General features: G+C 39.1%; 1 protein-coding gene across 1 annotated transcript in view; it reads left to right on the top strand.

Annotated features, from left to right (window-relative positions):
- The window catches only part of LOC114697365 (UDP-glucuronosyltransferase 3A2-like), a 33,008-nt gene extending 19,213 nt beyond the window's left edge, over positions 1–13,795 (top strand). The window contains exons 4-7 of the mRNA XM_028875622.2: positions 632–1,163; positions 5,211–5,442; positions 6,786–7,005; positions 12,961–13,795. Of these exons, the coding sequence (XP_028731455.1) occupies positions 632–1,163; positions 5,211–5,442; positions 6,786–7,005; positions 12,961–13,237 (1,261 nt within the window). The 3' untranslated portion in view covers positions 13,238–13,795. The remainder of the gene's footprint in view (positions 1–631; positions 1,164–5,210; positions 5,443–6,785; positions 7,006–12,960) is intronic.
- Positions 13,796–16,075: the final 2,280 nt, after the last annotated feature.

Genomic DNA, 16,075 nt, shown 5'->3' with positions numbered 1-16,075 from the left:
AATAAATTAACACTGATGATGAATGGAAATAGACTCTTAGAGGAAATGTGATAGAAGAAGAAATAGTTTGGGAAGCAGAGGTATATCTATATCAGAATGACTAAAGCTGAAGATTTTGAACAACAGCTGTAATTCACATGGAAAGGCGGTGTAGCATTATCACCTGGAATATCCTCCCCTGATTCTGATAAGCAAATATCATTAAGAAGAAAATAAATATCTCCCTATAGTAAGGAGATGAATGGAAAATGAATTCCTATGGGCCTATTTATTTTTAATTAAAAATATTTTATTTTATGAAAAGCAACGTGTTTTACATATTAAGTAACACTATAATTTGTATAACGTTAAACAGAAGGAAAAAATTCAAGCCTCAGAGCCTCTTTTCATGAAATATATTAAAAATAATTTATTCTAAGTGAGTTATGGTTTTATTTAGTCCAGCCTGCTGTCCTCAAAGTCATAAGTCTATGACAAGGCTTGAATTTCTGATACTTCTGTCTCCATTTCCAGAGTGTTGGATTATAGGTTTGTATTTGTCTATCTGTGAAATACTTTAATCGAGTATAACAGTCTTCCAAATAGTATGAAAAAGCTCCTCAAAATATTTGTTGTTGTTTTTTTTTTATAGGTCTACCCATTACACCAACATAAAGATCTTTGAACACTATGTGGACTTATGCAGTCACTTATTAAGCAAAAAGGACATCATGGACTCGTTAAGGAATAAGAATTTTGACCTGTTATTTTTAGATGCAGCAGATCCTTGTGTTTTCTTGATCGCTGAGAAACTTGGGAAACACTTTGTGGCCTTTCTTCCCATGCTATTTGGCATTATAGACTATGGGCTACCAAGCCCTTTGTCTTTTGTCCCAGGATTTGGTTCCAGTTTAACTGACCAAATGGACTTTTGGGCCAGAGTGAAGAACTTCCTGATGTTCCTTGATTCATCCATGAAGCAAAGAGAAATACTTTCTCAATATGACGGCATCATCCAGGAGCATTTTGCAGAAGGCTCTCGGCCAATTTTGTCTGAACTTCCACAGAAAGCAGAGTTGTGGTTTGTCAGTTCTGACTTTGCCTTGGATTTTGCTCATCCCATGTTTCCCAACATCATCTATGTGGGAGGCTTAACGGACAAACCTGTTAGACCAATACCTCAAGTGAGTGAAAGCTTAGCTTTCAGTTTATCTTTCATTCAGAGGTCTGCGGTGCTTAGATGGTGTCTTAGTTAGGGTTTCTATTGCTGTAAAAAGACTCTATGACCACAGCAACACTGATAAAGGAAACATTTAATTTGAGTGTCTTACAGTTTCAGAAGCTTAGTCCATTACTATCATGGTGGGAAACATACTGCCATATAGTAAGACATGATGCTGGAGAAGGAACTCAGAGTTCTACATCTTGATCCACAGGCAACAGGAAGTCAACTGTGACATCAGGCATAGCTGAGCATAGGAGACCTCAAAATCCACCCCTACAGTAACACACTTCCTTCAACAAGGCCACACTCAGTTCTACAAGGCCATACCTCCTAATGGTGCCACTCCTTTTGGGTGCCATTTTATTTCAAACCACCATAGGTGGAAATTGTCCCTTGGGAAAGATGTCTTAAATGGAAGTACTCTAAAGCAACAGAAGAACTCTGAGTCTACATTTTTTTGGATTGTGATAGCACAGTGTTAGAATACCCCATGCTAAGTTTGAATACCTGGTTAGATGGTACAAAATGTGAGTTTCTTTTTTCTCTCTCTATTCCTGGCTGTGCTGGAAAAACCTCTTTAGTGAGTATTGGTATTTCCAATTGAATATATATATATATATATATATATATATATATATATATATATACATTAAATACAGTGAATGTCAATACACTTAGAATGTGTTAAGGAGGCGGGTTTTTCATAATGAAACAGATAATACTTTCAGAAGGCATGTACCTAGACAGAACTTAGCACTAGTAACAAGAAGAACTGCTTCTGTTATTCTGTGTCCCCAGCCTGTTGAGCACTAGGTACTCCATCCAGCTACTGTAAACCATCAAAGCTGCCATGTAGTATGCATTTCTATGCAGGCTCAGAATCACTATCACTGAAAATTTACAAGTACAGTGAGCTAAGGATGTTAGATTGCTTGTTCCCTGTCACTGTGGGGTTCCCTCACCCATGATGGGAGTATAAACCATGGTGGCCAAGATGCTGAAATGATGAAGATGATATTTGTCCTGTGTTCAGATCAAAGCAGAGAGGGTATGGATTTGTTCTGGCTCTATTGGGTACCACAGTGCCTATCCTTCCTTGCAGTTTGTGGGAACAAGTGTTTGGGGAGTGATCAGTGATATCTATCTATTTATCTATCTATCTATCTATCTATCTATCTATCTATCTATCTGCTTTACATTAATCTTTACAAAGATCATTACATTGGTGTCATGGTTGGACCTGTAAAAAATGAACAACAAATATTTTGAAGAGCTTTTTCATACTGTTTGGAAGACTGTTACATATATATAAACTTCTTGAAGGAGCTTTCAGATATGGGCTTTGTATAGAATCTCCTGAATACCCAAGTTGGTGAAATAGGGGTACAGTATACTGGTTTGGGGTTCTCTGACTGAATCTTTATGTGGTAGAAGATATCTTACATTTATAAATCCAGATGTGATTGCCAGAGCTCCCCCCTTCTGGACTGATGGGTCAGATATTGGCACACAGAGAGATGAAGGGATTGTTAAAAAGTGGGAGGAAGTGTTCTGAAGTAATACATGACACAAGAGTCTAGAATCTACTTTATGGGGTATTCCAATACTTGTTTTGTAAGAATTAAGTGAGAAGCAAATAGACTGTGGTGGTTGCCAGCATAAGGGAAATCAGACTTTATATCAAAACTCTCAAAGAAGTTTAAAGACTACATATATTTGAAACTTTGTGTTTATCAAACATTGCAACTATAAAAATATTACTTAAAATATGTGAAATAGTTAACTTACAGGGAAATATGTCATCTATGCACAAACTATGAAATAAAGACTATGAAGAAAAATGTAAGCAATTTAAAGAAGAAATAAATAATAACACTTCAATTCTACAGTTTTAGAATTAGATGACTATCCATACAAATTATCACCATTAATATTACCATAGGCCCAAAAGAATTATTAGAAATATACAGATCATGCGTAAAATGTATTTGTAAGTGACTTTATGCACTTGAGTACTTTCCCTGCATGTTTGTGTGTGCATCATGTTCCTGCAAGTGCCCAGAAGAGGCCAGAAGAGGGTGGTGGGTCCCCTAGAACTAGAATTATAGAGAGTTATGATTGCTCTGTGGGAACTGAACTGTGGTCCTCTGAAAGGAAATCTGCTGAACCTTCTCTCCAGTTCTGAGTGTTCATTCTAACATCAGCAGAGCACAAACTCTTCTCTAATGCACAAAACAAATTTATTGGTTCGTGTATTAGCCCATGACACCCCCCAATCCAACCCCGAGTTTTGCAAATTCTCAGATTAATGTAAATATTTCTTACCACAGTGGGGTGAATACATAGAAAACAACATAATGTAAATTCAGAGGGAAAAATCAAGAGGAACATTTGAAAATATTATATACCAAGGATAAGGATACAAAACACAATGGAATGATGAAGTGCAATAAAAACAAGACATAGGACATAATTCATAGCTATTATTATATCTATTAGTACAGCCAAGGTACTTGCAATTGATAATCTAACCCTTCAATATAAGGCAGAGATAATCAAGAGATGACTGAACAGGATGCTAGCAAAAAGAAGGGACATAAAAGAATCAGAGTGTAGATGATTGAAATAATGAATAGACAAATTTAGAATCAATAAAATCAAAAGAGTAGTATGCTGAAAAAGCAATAGAATCATTAAAAATATAAATAAGAAAGAACAACAAAATAATTAAGTTCTAAAGTAAAAAATTATCCACTATTAAAACAATAAAGATTATAAGGGAATTATACAAACATGATATATCATCAAATTAGGTGATCTACATGAGTGGACATATTCCTATGCAAGACTGTTAACATAAATGACTCAAGAGGAAAACAGAAAATCTTAAAGTTATGGGATTAAATTAGACTGATCAATAACAAAGTCTTTCATTAAGGAAGTCTGATATAACATGGATTAACAGGTGAATTAAGTGAAACACTTAAGAATGAATGCCAGTTCCTGTATGATTATTTGTGCCACCTCCACAGGAAGGAATTCTTCTCAGCCATTCTATGAATCTGTCATTACTAGGTAAGCAAAGCTAGAAAACAACACCAGAAGAGAGGACATGATGCCACACAGCAAGTGAAGAAATTTCGTATACTGAATTTCTAGCATGAATATAAAATAATACAAATGATGTCAAAAATAGTTAGGAAAGGCCTCAAGTTATTAAACCGAAAGAATGCCCTTAGCAATTAAATTACTCTGGAGCTTACATTTTAAGCAGTAAAAGTCAGTTATTCAAATAAAATCTGGTGTATGTGTTTGCTTGGAAGAACAAACCATAAGAGTCCAAATGTGTAGCACGAATCTTAAAAGGTCTTATTGATAAAGACAAACCTCTAGCCAGGTATTGAGGTGAATGCTGAATGATCAGAGAAACAGAACAAATCATCCAACCTCACTTTGCCAATTCCTTACTTCACCTTGTTTCCTCAGACTGAAAGCCTCTGAATCCTCATCCGAATGGATCTCAACTGAACAGCTGCTAAAAGCTAAAAGCTTAAAAAGGCTCTAGTTACTGGTCCTCATGCCTCATATACCTTTTTACTTCCTGCCATCACTTCTTGGGATTAAAGGCGTGTGTCACCATGCCTGCTATTTCCAGTGTGGATTTGAACTCATACAGATCCATATGGATCTCTGCCTCTGGAATGCTAGGATTAAATGTGTGTCTTACCACTGCATAAAACTATATTGAATATACTGGATGTTCTGTTCTCTGACCTCCAGATAAGTTTATTGGGGTGCACAATATTTCAACCACACAAAGTTGAAGAGATGACTGCTGTTCAATGCAGTAACTACTCCAGACACAGCTATACAGGGACTCTGAAAGGAGTGTTATCATATAGAACACAAGCAAGCAAGGCATGGGTTTATTTAACAACTGGTCTTGTTTCATGTCATACCTGCGTTAACAAACCACTTTTTTCTAATTTCTTTATGTTTCTTCTAGGACTTGGAAGATTTTATCATTAAGTTTGGAGAATCGGGTTTTGTCCTTGTGGCACTGGGCTCCTTAGCAACCCAGTATCAGACCAAGGAACTTATTAAGGAGATGAACAGTGCATTTGCTCACCTCCCTCAAGGAGTGCTGTGGGCATGTAAGGATGCTCATTGGCCCAAAGATGTCAGTATGGCTCCAAATGTCAAAATCATGGATTGGCTTCCCCAGACTGACCTCCTGGGTAAACATCTCCTAGACCTGTTACTTTATTTCTTTTAATGTGCTTTGGGACATAACAGATAACCGATGTCGGAGTGCTTTGACTTGCAGAAGAAAAGGCTGTTGATGGGTGAAGATATATGTCTAGCAGGCAGGTAGAAGCAGCTAAGGTTCTTGGGAGAATCAGTCTGTGCTCTAGACTGGCCATAGCAACAACTTCCTCATCCTTTTCAACTCAGACAGATTTCAGTTCCCTAAATAGATATGTAGTCTTGACTTAAGAGTATTTACCATTGATCACTCCAACACAGTCTTGACCAATATGTGAGCTATAACTACTCCTTGGGCGGTTGCCACCATTTGTTACTGCTATTCTCACAGTGATTTGAGAAATCCTTGGTATTTATAAACACACGCGCGCGCGCGCACACACACACACACACACACACACACACACCCCACACACATACACATACACGGATGTAAGCATGCAGACACATCTTGGTTGCCAGCTGAGCTGAAAACTCAGACACTTACAACATGGATATTGTGGGGTTGAGGACATAAGGAGATATTTGAGTACCACCACATGTAAGCTCACAGTAATATATGGAGACACTGATTTCTTGAGCAACAGAGAATTCCCTAAAGCCACCTCCCCTCAAATTATTTGTTTCTGTGTGACTTTATGGATACACTTTTCTACACTCAGTGGCTGAATCAGAGATTTGTACTTAAAACTGTGACTCAAAAGCAGCTGGGAAATTTTTCACATAGATCTCTGTTCAGTAAAATCACAGGCTACACAATAGGAAAAAGACTTGCTTTCCAGGGAAAATGGGTAGATTTTGAGTGAGGTATAGTTTGGGATGATTTCTGTAGGATCATAAGAAATGTTTAGTAGCTTTTTTTCAATATGGAGCAAGAGACACGACCTGTAAATACAGAAGTTTCTAGTCTACCATCCTCTTCTGTGAGCTTCCCAAAACAGAGCAGATAATATCCATAATATAGACTTCATGTGAGATCAGATGTGAAAAGCAAGAGAAGGCCAAGGTTAGACAAGTGAAGAAGAAGGCATCAGTGGAGAAGATAAGGATGAATAGAAGGACAAAGAAACTTGCCTCACTTGTCACTGTCCTTGTAGCTGTCCCTGGCTCTAGATCTTAGATAGATTTTGACTGAAGTAAGGCATCTCTCTGCAGAGAGAAGGCTTGGTATTACATCCTGGAACATTGCAAATCTCTAAAGCAACATCAGTAAATTCATTCTGCCTAGCATATTGGTATTTCTTGGGTCTGCTGCTTTACCTGGTATCTGAACTTTGATAGTGACAGATTGGATGATCTTTCTCTTTTGCAACAGGTCATCCTAGTATTCGTCTCTTTGTCACCCACGGGGGAATGAATAGCATAATGGAGGCCATCCAGCATGGAGTACCCATGGTGGGGATTCCCTTTTTAGCAGACCAACCTGAAAACATGGTCCTAGTAGAAGCAAAGAAAATTGGTGTTTCTGTTCATCCAGAGACACTCAAGGCAGAGACATTTGCACGTACACTGAAACAAGTCATAGAAGATAAGAGGTATGCAGCTCTCTGGAATTGGGGTACCTTAGCCTGAATACATGTTCTGTATAGTCTGTTTATCAATGAAACAGAATTTTGTGGGATGTGTTATAATACATGTGTGATCCCCAAAAGTCCTGATGTTCTTTTGTTATTAATTCTAATTTTAGGTGAAATACTGAGACTATGTCTCTACCTGATGTGGTGGGATGATTTCTTATACACACATTATTTTCATTTTTTTTCACTTTTTAAAATTTATTTTCCTATTATCAGCTTGATACATTATAGATTCTTACCCTAATTGTGAAATGTTTCATTGAGGCTTGCCCAGTAATTGAGTAAAACCAAAACTTATTATAAGCCACAGTCATCCTAGGGTCCCCCCCTGCTATATAGACTCCTGGGTTCTGTGGGTTGCAGTCTGATTGTTCTTTGCTTTATATCTAGAATCCACTTATGAGTGAGTACATACCGTGTTTGTCCTTCTGGGTTTGGGTTACCTCACTCAGGATGATATTTTCTAGTTCCATCCATTTGTCTGCAAATTTCATGCTGTCATTGCTTTTCTTGCTGAGTAGTACTCCATTGTGTATATGTAACACATTTTCTTCATCCATTCTTCAGTTGACGGGCATCTAAGTTGTTTCCAGGTTCTGGCTATTACAAATAGTGCTGCTATGAACATAGTTGAGCATGTATCTTTGTGGTATGATTGAGCATTCCTTGGATATATGCCCAAGAGTGGTATAGCTGGGTCTTGAGGTAGATCGATTCCCAATTTTCTGAGAAACTGCCATACTGATTTCCACAGTGGTTGTACAAGTTTGCATTCCCACCAACAGTGGAGGAGTGTTCCCTTTGCTCCGCATCCTCTCCAACATTGACTATTATTAGTGTTTTTGATCATAGCCATTCTGACAGGTGTAATGTGGTATCTCAGAGTCGTTTTGATTTGCATTTCTCTGATGATTAAGGATGTTGAGCATTTCTTTAAACACCTTTCAGCCATGATCTCTTATATTTTGGATACCAATAATAGAATTTCAATAGAGGCAGGAGAGATCATTTGCATGTTCTTTAGGTGGCTAATCTCCCTGACTCATCATATACCTATAGAATTCGAATGGAATTAGAAGAGAACTGTCTTAATTACCATTGTATTGCTGTGAAAATGTACCCTGACTAAGGCTACATGTAAGATAAAGCATTTATTTGGGTCTTGCTTACAGTTTCAGAGGTTAGTCCATGATCATCATGGATGTGACTGTGGCCACAGGCATCTGCTTATCCAGATGCATAAGAACTCACGTAAAGCAGTCGTACACCATTATCATTAACACCCATGTGATAAAATACATACACAAATCTAAAAAATGGCTAATACATAGTAAAGCCTAAGCATACTACTATGTAATATTATAAATACATAACTTGGAGACTTTAGAGTGCTATATCATCTATTCATTTTTGAAAACATTCATTAAGATTTTAAATGCAAATTCATTCCTTACTTAGAGTAAAACAAACTCTTCTATGTTATAACAAGTATTGGGTCATAAGTATTCAAATCTATTCATTAATTTACAAATAACCCAAAGAATTCTGTAATGTTCAATAGAAGTATGTAATACAAACATTGCATATGTTCTATTGTGATGTCTTTAGCAATTGTTTACTGAAATAAAATGCAAACATCAATCTTTCAAAATAGGAGCAATAGGTGAGAAATTACATCTTTTTTTTTTTGTGATATATATTTTTTATTTTACAATACCATTCAATTCTACATATCAGCCATGGGTTCCCCTATTCTCCCCCCTCCCACGCCCTCCCCTTACCCCCAGCCCACCCTCCATTCCCACCTCCTCCAGGACAAGTCCTCCCCCGAGGACTGTGATCAACTTGGTAGACTCAGTCCAGGGAGGTCCAGTCCCTTCCTCCCAGACTAAGCCAAGTGTCCCTGCATAAGTTCCTGGGAGAAATTACATCTTGATCTGCAGGCAGGAGGCAGAAAGATCAAGACTATGCCTGGTGTAGGCTTTTTGAAACAACCCAGTGAGAAACCTCCTTTAATAAAGTCACAGTTCTTAATCCTTCCGTAACAGACCACCAACTGATAAGCAAACATTCAAATATATATGACCATGGGAGCCGTTCTCACTAAACTACGACAAGGACAATTGCATGTCCTTATTGGGTGACCTTCCCTCTTCAGGGTCTTTGTGTTGAACTCACAGAACCATCTCTCCAACGTCATCCTCTTAGGAGAACATGTTTTTGGCTATTATTTCTTTCTGTGCTTGAGCTCACTCATCATACACTACTTTCTCTTTAACACTTTGAAATATTTGCAATATCTCTATCATGTGTGTCATATTTATCAATGGCCTATGGAGAGCCTGCTCCAAGACCACCTCCATGGTAATGCAAGAAAATACACAAAGGCAGTAAAGACTAGGCCTTTTCGATCTGAGGGTATTTAGAAATCAGTTCTTATCTCTCCAGTAAAATAAGAAAACACACATACTTTCTGATGTTAACTGTCCCTTTTACTTCATCTTAACAATGACCTCTGACTCTTTCTGTCTCTGCATTGGTACATATCTCCACACTGCTACCTTCTATATGGACAGCTACCTGTCTGTCTTTACATTCATATGGCCATACATCTCTATACACAGTTATATCTGTTTTCACATGTCTACATATCTCCACTGCTACCTTCTATATGGACAGCTACCTGTCTGTCTTTACATGCATATGGCCATATATCTCTATACACAGTTATATCTGTTTTCACATGTCTACATATGATTCTTTTACAAACATTTCTCTTCTATATCTTTTTTCTATACAGTTTCATTTTCCTCTTCTCCACATAGCTACAAATCTCTTTGGCACAGTTACATCTGCATATTTCTTCTCTCTACTCTGTTACATTTTTTCCCACATATTATTACATCATTTTTTCACTCTTTACTCATTCATTCTTTCATTCATTAATTTTCTCATCTTAGTCTCACACTACTTCTTCTTCTCTGCCCAACTTTGGACAATTATATGTTACATTTTTCTCTCTGCCCATTCAGCTACATTCTTCAGTTAGCACATGAATTTACAGACACTCACACACTCACTCTTACCCTCTGCCCAGCTCTTACACTGTTCATTCATATCATTTGCCCTCATTCATTCTCTTACATTACCTAATGCTTCTTCTTCCTCATTTCTCACCCAGCATATACACACACTTCACTCACATTCTGCACTACTTCCTCCTCTACATTGCCACTTTCTTCATCTCTCACTCAGCACACACCCGCACCCACACCCACACACCCCCTGCACACACACACACACACACACACACACACACACACACACACACACAATTCACTCACATTCTGCATCAGTTCTCACATAACTCTACACATCTGTCTCTCTCCATACTGCCACTGCTCTCTTACAGTCAGCCAAACGCTTATAAGTTACATTTTCAGGGTCCTACCCATTCTCACAACACAAGGTAATTCACATAGATTCTCTTAGGCTAGCAATGTCACATTGATTCGTGCATGTAGCTCTAAGTTGGTGAGTTATCCCAGACAATAAGTAAACACTTGGCTGAACCTTGAGCCTGTACTGAGGCTGGGACTGTGTGCAGAGGGCCAATAACTGAGAAATTTATGTCTAAAGTTGCTCAATCTCTGACCTCGAATAAGCAAAACAACACCTGGAAAAACGGCTTCAGGTATTTGTCTCTAGGGGCAAGCAGCCAGCTTTGAATCTGTTCTGAAGTCTAAAGTTAGCTGTCTGTATAAAAGGCTATCTTTGTGATTGATAATCCTATGTCAGTTTGAGTAATGTAAAATATCCTAGTATAGTTAGTTTCTATACATCAAAATAATACAGCTTAAGTAGAAATCAACTTCCTGACCATCCACCACTATATGTGTGCCAATAGATAGAATATATTCTAGAGGTAAACACACAAGCAGTGGGAAAGCATCGATAGCTGTTCTTAGGAAAGAAATACAGTAGCACATAAGAAAAATAACAGACAGGAGCAACTGGTCAGTAATAGTAACTCCAGGGCTTTGTCAAGTGGGGCTTCCTACAGGGACTTATATATCTGTTGGGTCGACTTGTCAAACACTTGTAGACACATTTCTAAATTGTCTCATTAAATAAAAAACTCGGAGCCAAATGCAGGTGTGAAAGCCTTAGAGAGATCAGGTAAATAAGGAAAGCCGCAGCAAACCTTACCTCACCAACTCTGCAGCTTTCAAATGCCAGTTGCTTCCTGTCTACCCATGTTTGTATGCCTTGCTGTTATGCCATATGATTTTCCCTTTCCGTTCAGCTACACCACTTCCTCTGCCTACACAGCCCTGTCACTTCCTGTCTGTACAGACTTCCAGATCTCCATGTTAAATTAGTTTTGGAATTTAAGGTGTGTGCTACCACACCTGGCCCTGTTTCCAGTGTGGCCTGAACACACAGGGATCCTGCCTGCCAAGTGATAGGATTAAGGGCAAGTGCTATTGTTGCCTGATTTCTTTGTTTACTTATAGTGGCTGACCTTTTCCTCTGATCTCCAGGCAAGCTTTATTTATTAAAGCACACATAAAATATCACCACATTTCAGCACAAATGATATACCACCACAAACACTAGTTGTCACCTGCTATATACACCCACAGCCCTTGGCAATGTGTGTCTATTGCACACTAGCACATAGAAAGCATGCACCATGAGGATCAGTGGGTATCATTTTCCACTATGTTCCTAGGGCCCAGGACAGGCCTGATATAAAGGAAGTTTTCACAAACACAAAAACAGGTGATCCACATTTCCCTAGCCCATCTAGGACAATGATTTCACAACCAAACAGGACTGAATACTCAGGTTTCAATGTCCTAATCACTTAATCAGACAGACATCCTGTCACCTGTGTTCAAATATATCTAATGTGAGCACACCTTTAGTACCATAGGTCAATACCATTTTTAAAAATTTCCCTTCCAGGGTTAATTTTGATCCTTCGGTATAAGGTTTTCCTTTTTATTGAACTTTTAGTTGTCAAGTATATGCCAGCAATTTTGTTTGAAGCTGATCTATGGGTCTATATTAGAAAATGATGTGGCTATTACAAAGCAGAGTGCTAGAGAGGTCCCCAGGAACCCACAAAGATGACTTCACTATAGACTACTGGCAATGGTCGAGAGGGTGCCTGAGCGGTTGAGAGGGTGCCTGAGCTGATCTACTCTGGTGATCAGATGGCCAAACAGCCTAACTATTATGATAGAACCCTCATCCAGTGACTGATGGAAGCAGATGCAGAGATCCACAGCCAAGTCCCAGGCAGAGCTCCAGGAGTCCAATTGAGGAGAGAGAGAAGGGGTTATATGAGCAAGAGATATCTATACCATGATTGGAAAAACTACAGAGACAACTAGCCAAACTAGTGGAAACACATGGACTATGAATCCAAAGCTGAGGAGGCCCCATGGTACTGGACTAGGCTCTCTGGATAAGTGAGACAGTTGTTTAGTTTGAACTGTTTAGTGGGCCCCCAGGCAGTGAGACCAGAACCTGTTCTTAGTGCATGAGCTGGCTTTTTGGAACCCAGGGCCTATGCTGAGACACTTTGCTCAGCCTTGGTGCAGGGAGGAGGGGCTTGGACCTGCCTCAACTGAATATACCAGGCTCTGCTGGCTCCCCAGGAGAGACCTTGCCTTGGAGGAGTTGGGAATGGATGGTGTGTTGGGGGGCAGGGGAAGACTAGAGGGTGGGAGGAGGTAGGATAGGGAAACTGTGGTTGATATGTAAAATAAATAGAAAATCTCTATATAAAAAAAGAAAAGAAAAAGATGTGTGTATGTGTGTGTGTGTTTTGTATGCCTGTTATAAGGTCTCAAGTACTAGCACAGCACATTGATAACACATTCTCTCTGTGTCTGCCCATAGGTTCAAGTCTGCAGCCATGGCTGCCAGGGCCATCAGGCGCTCTCACCCCCTGACACCTTCCCAGCGTCTGGTGGGCTGGATTGACCACATCCTACAAACAGGGGGAGGAGCACATCTCAAGCCCCATGGCTTTCAACAGCCATGGCATGTGCAGAACCTGCTGGATGTCCTAGTGTTCCTGTTGGGGCTCACTCTGGGCACCTTGTGGTTGTTGAAGAAAATGCTGGGCTTGTGGCTCAGGTCCCAGGGTGTGGTCAGGAAGGAAAAGAAGTCCTAATGTTAGATTTGACCTGGGGGAGGATGTTGGGAACTCTGGCACATTACATGCCTGCCCCTTGCCTAAGACAAGGAACTCCCAGGGTTCTCCTCTTTCCCTCTTCCTGCTGGGGGACCTCCAGTTGTCCTCACTATTTTCTGCCTCTTTCCTAACACTCATACAGTACATTGACTGACTGGTGACTCCACTACCTGGATCCTCTTGCTCCTGTACAATCCTTCCTTTCCCAGCAAATTTCTTCTCTTCACTCCTTTTTGCCATTGACAGTGTTATGACTGTTTCATCCTCTCTGTGACTTCTATTCTCTGACTCTAATTTTTCATATCATTTGAGATAAAAAAATAGACAAATTCTATTACTCCTCTATTTTTCTTATCTTATAATCTCTCTTTAGAGTTCAGAATGCCTGTCCTCCTCCATTCTACCCTTTCTGTTAGGCAGGAACACTCACTCCTAGAATGTAATATGAACCAATTTGCCTGACAATGACAACATATGAATGAAGTAACCTTATTTTTCTTGGTAGACATCAAAATTATAGTTCATATACAGTTGGAGGGTTTGGAGTATCATTTTTGATATGACTGATATGATAGATTTATTTCCCTATGTCTGAGAAATTATAATAAGTAAGGAAAAGGAACTACATTCTATCCACCTATTGGAGTAACAGCTAAAACAGAAATAACAGAATAGCAGTAAAACAGAATAAACCAGAGATTTATAAATTGATTCAGCATCAACTTCAGTGATATTAAGTAAGAAGATATAAAGAGGAGTAATAAATGTAGAATATCCTATTTGATAGAAGTTCAGGGACAACAAGCAATGTATGGCTATTCATAAAATATTATTTTTGAAACCAAGTGTACATGGGAAAATCCTGTGACGGTATATCTGCAGTGTGTGGATGAGGATCACATATCACAGCTCATATTACACACAGCCTCTGGATTTGCAGACTGGCTACTATTGTATATATAAAACATGTTAAAATAGAAAAATAGTTAAACCATTAAAATAAAATATATACAGAAATGAATGCACTTCTTTCACCAGCATTTTCATAACTATACAAGTATGAAGAAAAAACTAATGCAATGACAGTTGAGAAAGTTTAATTTGGACATTAAATTCTCAGATTAAAGACAAAGCTAATTGCAAATGACCTTGCAAATTATTATTTGTATTTCATAGTTGTGTGGATTATTATATGAGAATGCATTATCTTTGCATAGGTTTAGAGAATAAGCAAATATTTGATGACATTTAAAGGTTCCATAGCTACTAAAAGGAGAATTTTAAATGGGGATTTGGAAAGAGTAGTGACATTACCATATGGGCTTATATTTCAGCTTAAGGGCTGACCTAAAATTCATCATTTTATCTGATAAAGATAGGAGGAGCTCAACAGAGAGGTACAGATATGAGACTTTTATAGTCTTAATCAACCTGTTATTCCCTAAATCTGACCAATACAAAGATAAGAAAGAAAAGCAGTAGTCTTTCACTAGGAAGGAGTAGACCTCAGTGATATATTCTAGTCTCTAAATACCATTTTCCATGAAAAGGAATCCAGGTTCCTTGAAAATGTGTGGTTTGAAGAACCCATTTCCTGCATACCAGGCCTGCTCCCTGTGTCTGCCCGATGTCATTCCACATAAGCCACACCCGACCTCCAGACCCCACCATTCTCTTGCCCAATCTGCTCTGCTCACATATAACACTGAATTGACAAAAAAAAGTCCCTGTGCTGGGATCCCATGACAAATTCCCAGGATATAAAAGATCAAGGCAGCATCTTACCCCTAAACCTATCAGGCCTATAGAAATATTTGCTGACAAGAAATCCCTGTATGAATCCCAGGATGTATAATCTAAAAGAAAATTATAAACGTCATCTAAATTCAAGGAGCTTAAAAGAAAATCAAAGAAACAAATAAAACAAAATTAACAAAGAAGAACTTAAGAAGAGTAAACACCTGAGTGATGCCCATTAACAGTCTGGCATAGATGGAGGAGGGACTAGAGGGGCCCTACTCCTCAATGGTGAACTGTTTTCTGATGATACATTTTGGGAGAGAGGAGTGATTGTCTTTAGTCATGAATCCACTGGTACTCCATCAGTGTTTTTTTTAATTAATTAATATTTTTTATTCATTTTACATATCAACCACAGCTCCCCCTCCCTCACCTGCTCCTGCTACCCTCCACCTCTCCCAACCCACGCCCATGGGCTTCTCAGAAAGGGTAAGGCCTCCCATGGGGAGTCAACAAGGCCTATAACATTTGGTTGAGGGAAGACAAGCCCCTCTCCCCACATCAAGGCTGAGCAAGGCATCCCAGCATATGGAATGGATGCCAAAAAGCCAGCTCACGCACCAGGGATAGATTCTGGTCCCACTGCCAGGGGTCCTACAAACAGACCAGGCTACAAAAAATGTCACCCACATGCAGAGGTCATAGTGTAGTCCCATGCAGTCTCCCCAGCTGTTGGTCTATAGTCCATGGGCTCCCACAAGTTCAGGTCATCCGTCTCTCTGGGTTTCCCTGTTATTATCTTGACCCCCACCCATTGCTCCTATAATCCGTCTTTCTCACTTTTACTGGACTCTTAGAGTTTGGCCTAGGGCTTGGTTGTGGGTCTCTCCATCTGCTTCCATCAGTTACTGGTATTCACTTCTGAGTGAATACATACCATGTTTGTCTTTCTGGATCTGGGTTACTGTGCTCAGGATAATTTTTTCTAGTTCCATCCATTTGCCTGCAAATTTCATGAAGTCATTGTTTTTTACAGGTGAGTAATACTCCACTGTGTAAATGTACCATATTTCTTTA

The sequence above is a fragment of the Peromyscus leucopus genome, chromosome 11 (genome assembly GCF_004664715.2).
Source record: "Peromyscus leucopus breed LL Stock chromosome 11, UCI_PerLeu_2.1, whole genome shotgun sequence".
Taxonomy (NCBI): domain Eukaryota; kingdom Metazoa; phylum Chordata; class Mammalia; order Rodentia; family Cricetidae; genus Peromyscus; species Peromyscus leucopus.
Note: the sequence above shows the minus strand (reverse complement) of the source record. Positions and strands in the feature narration are given on the sequence as shown.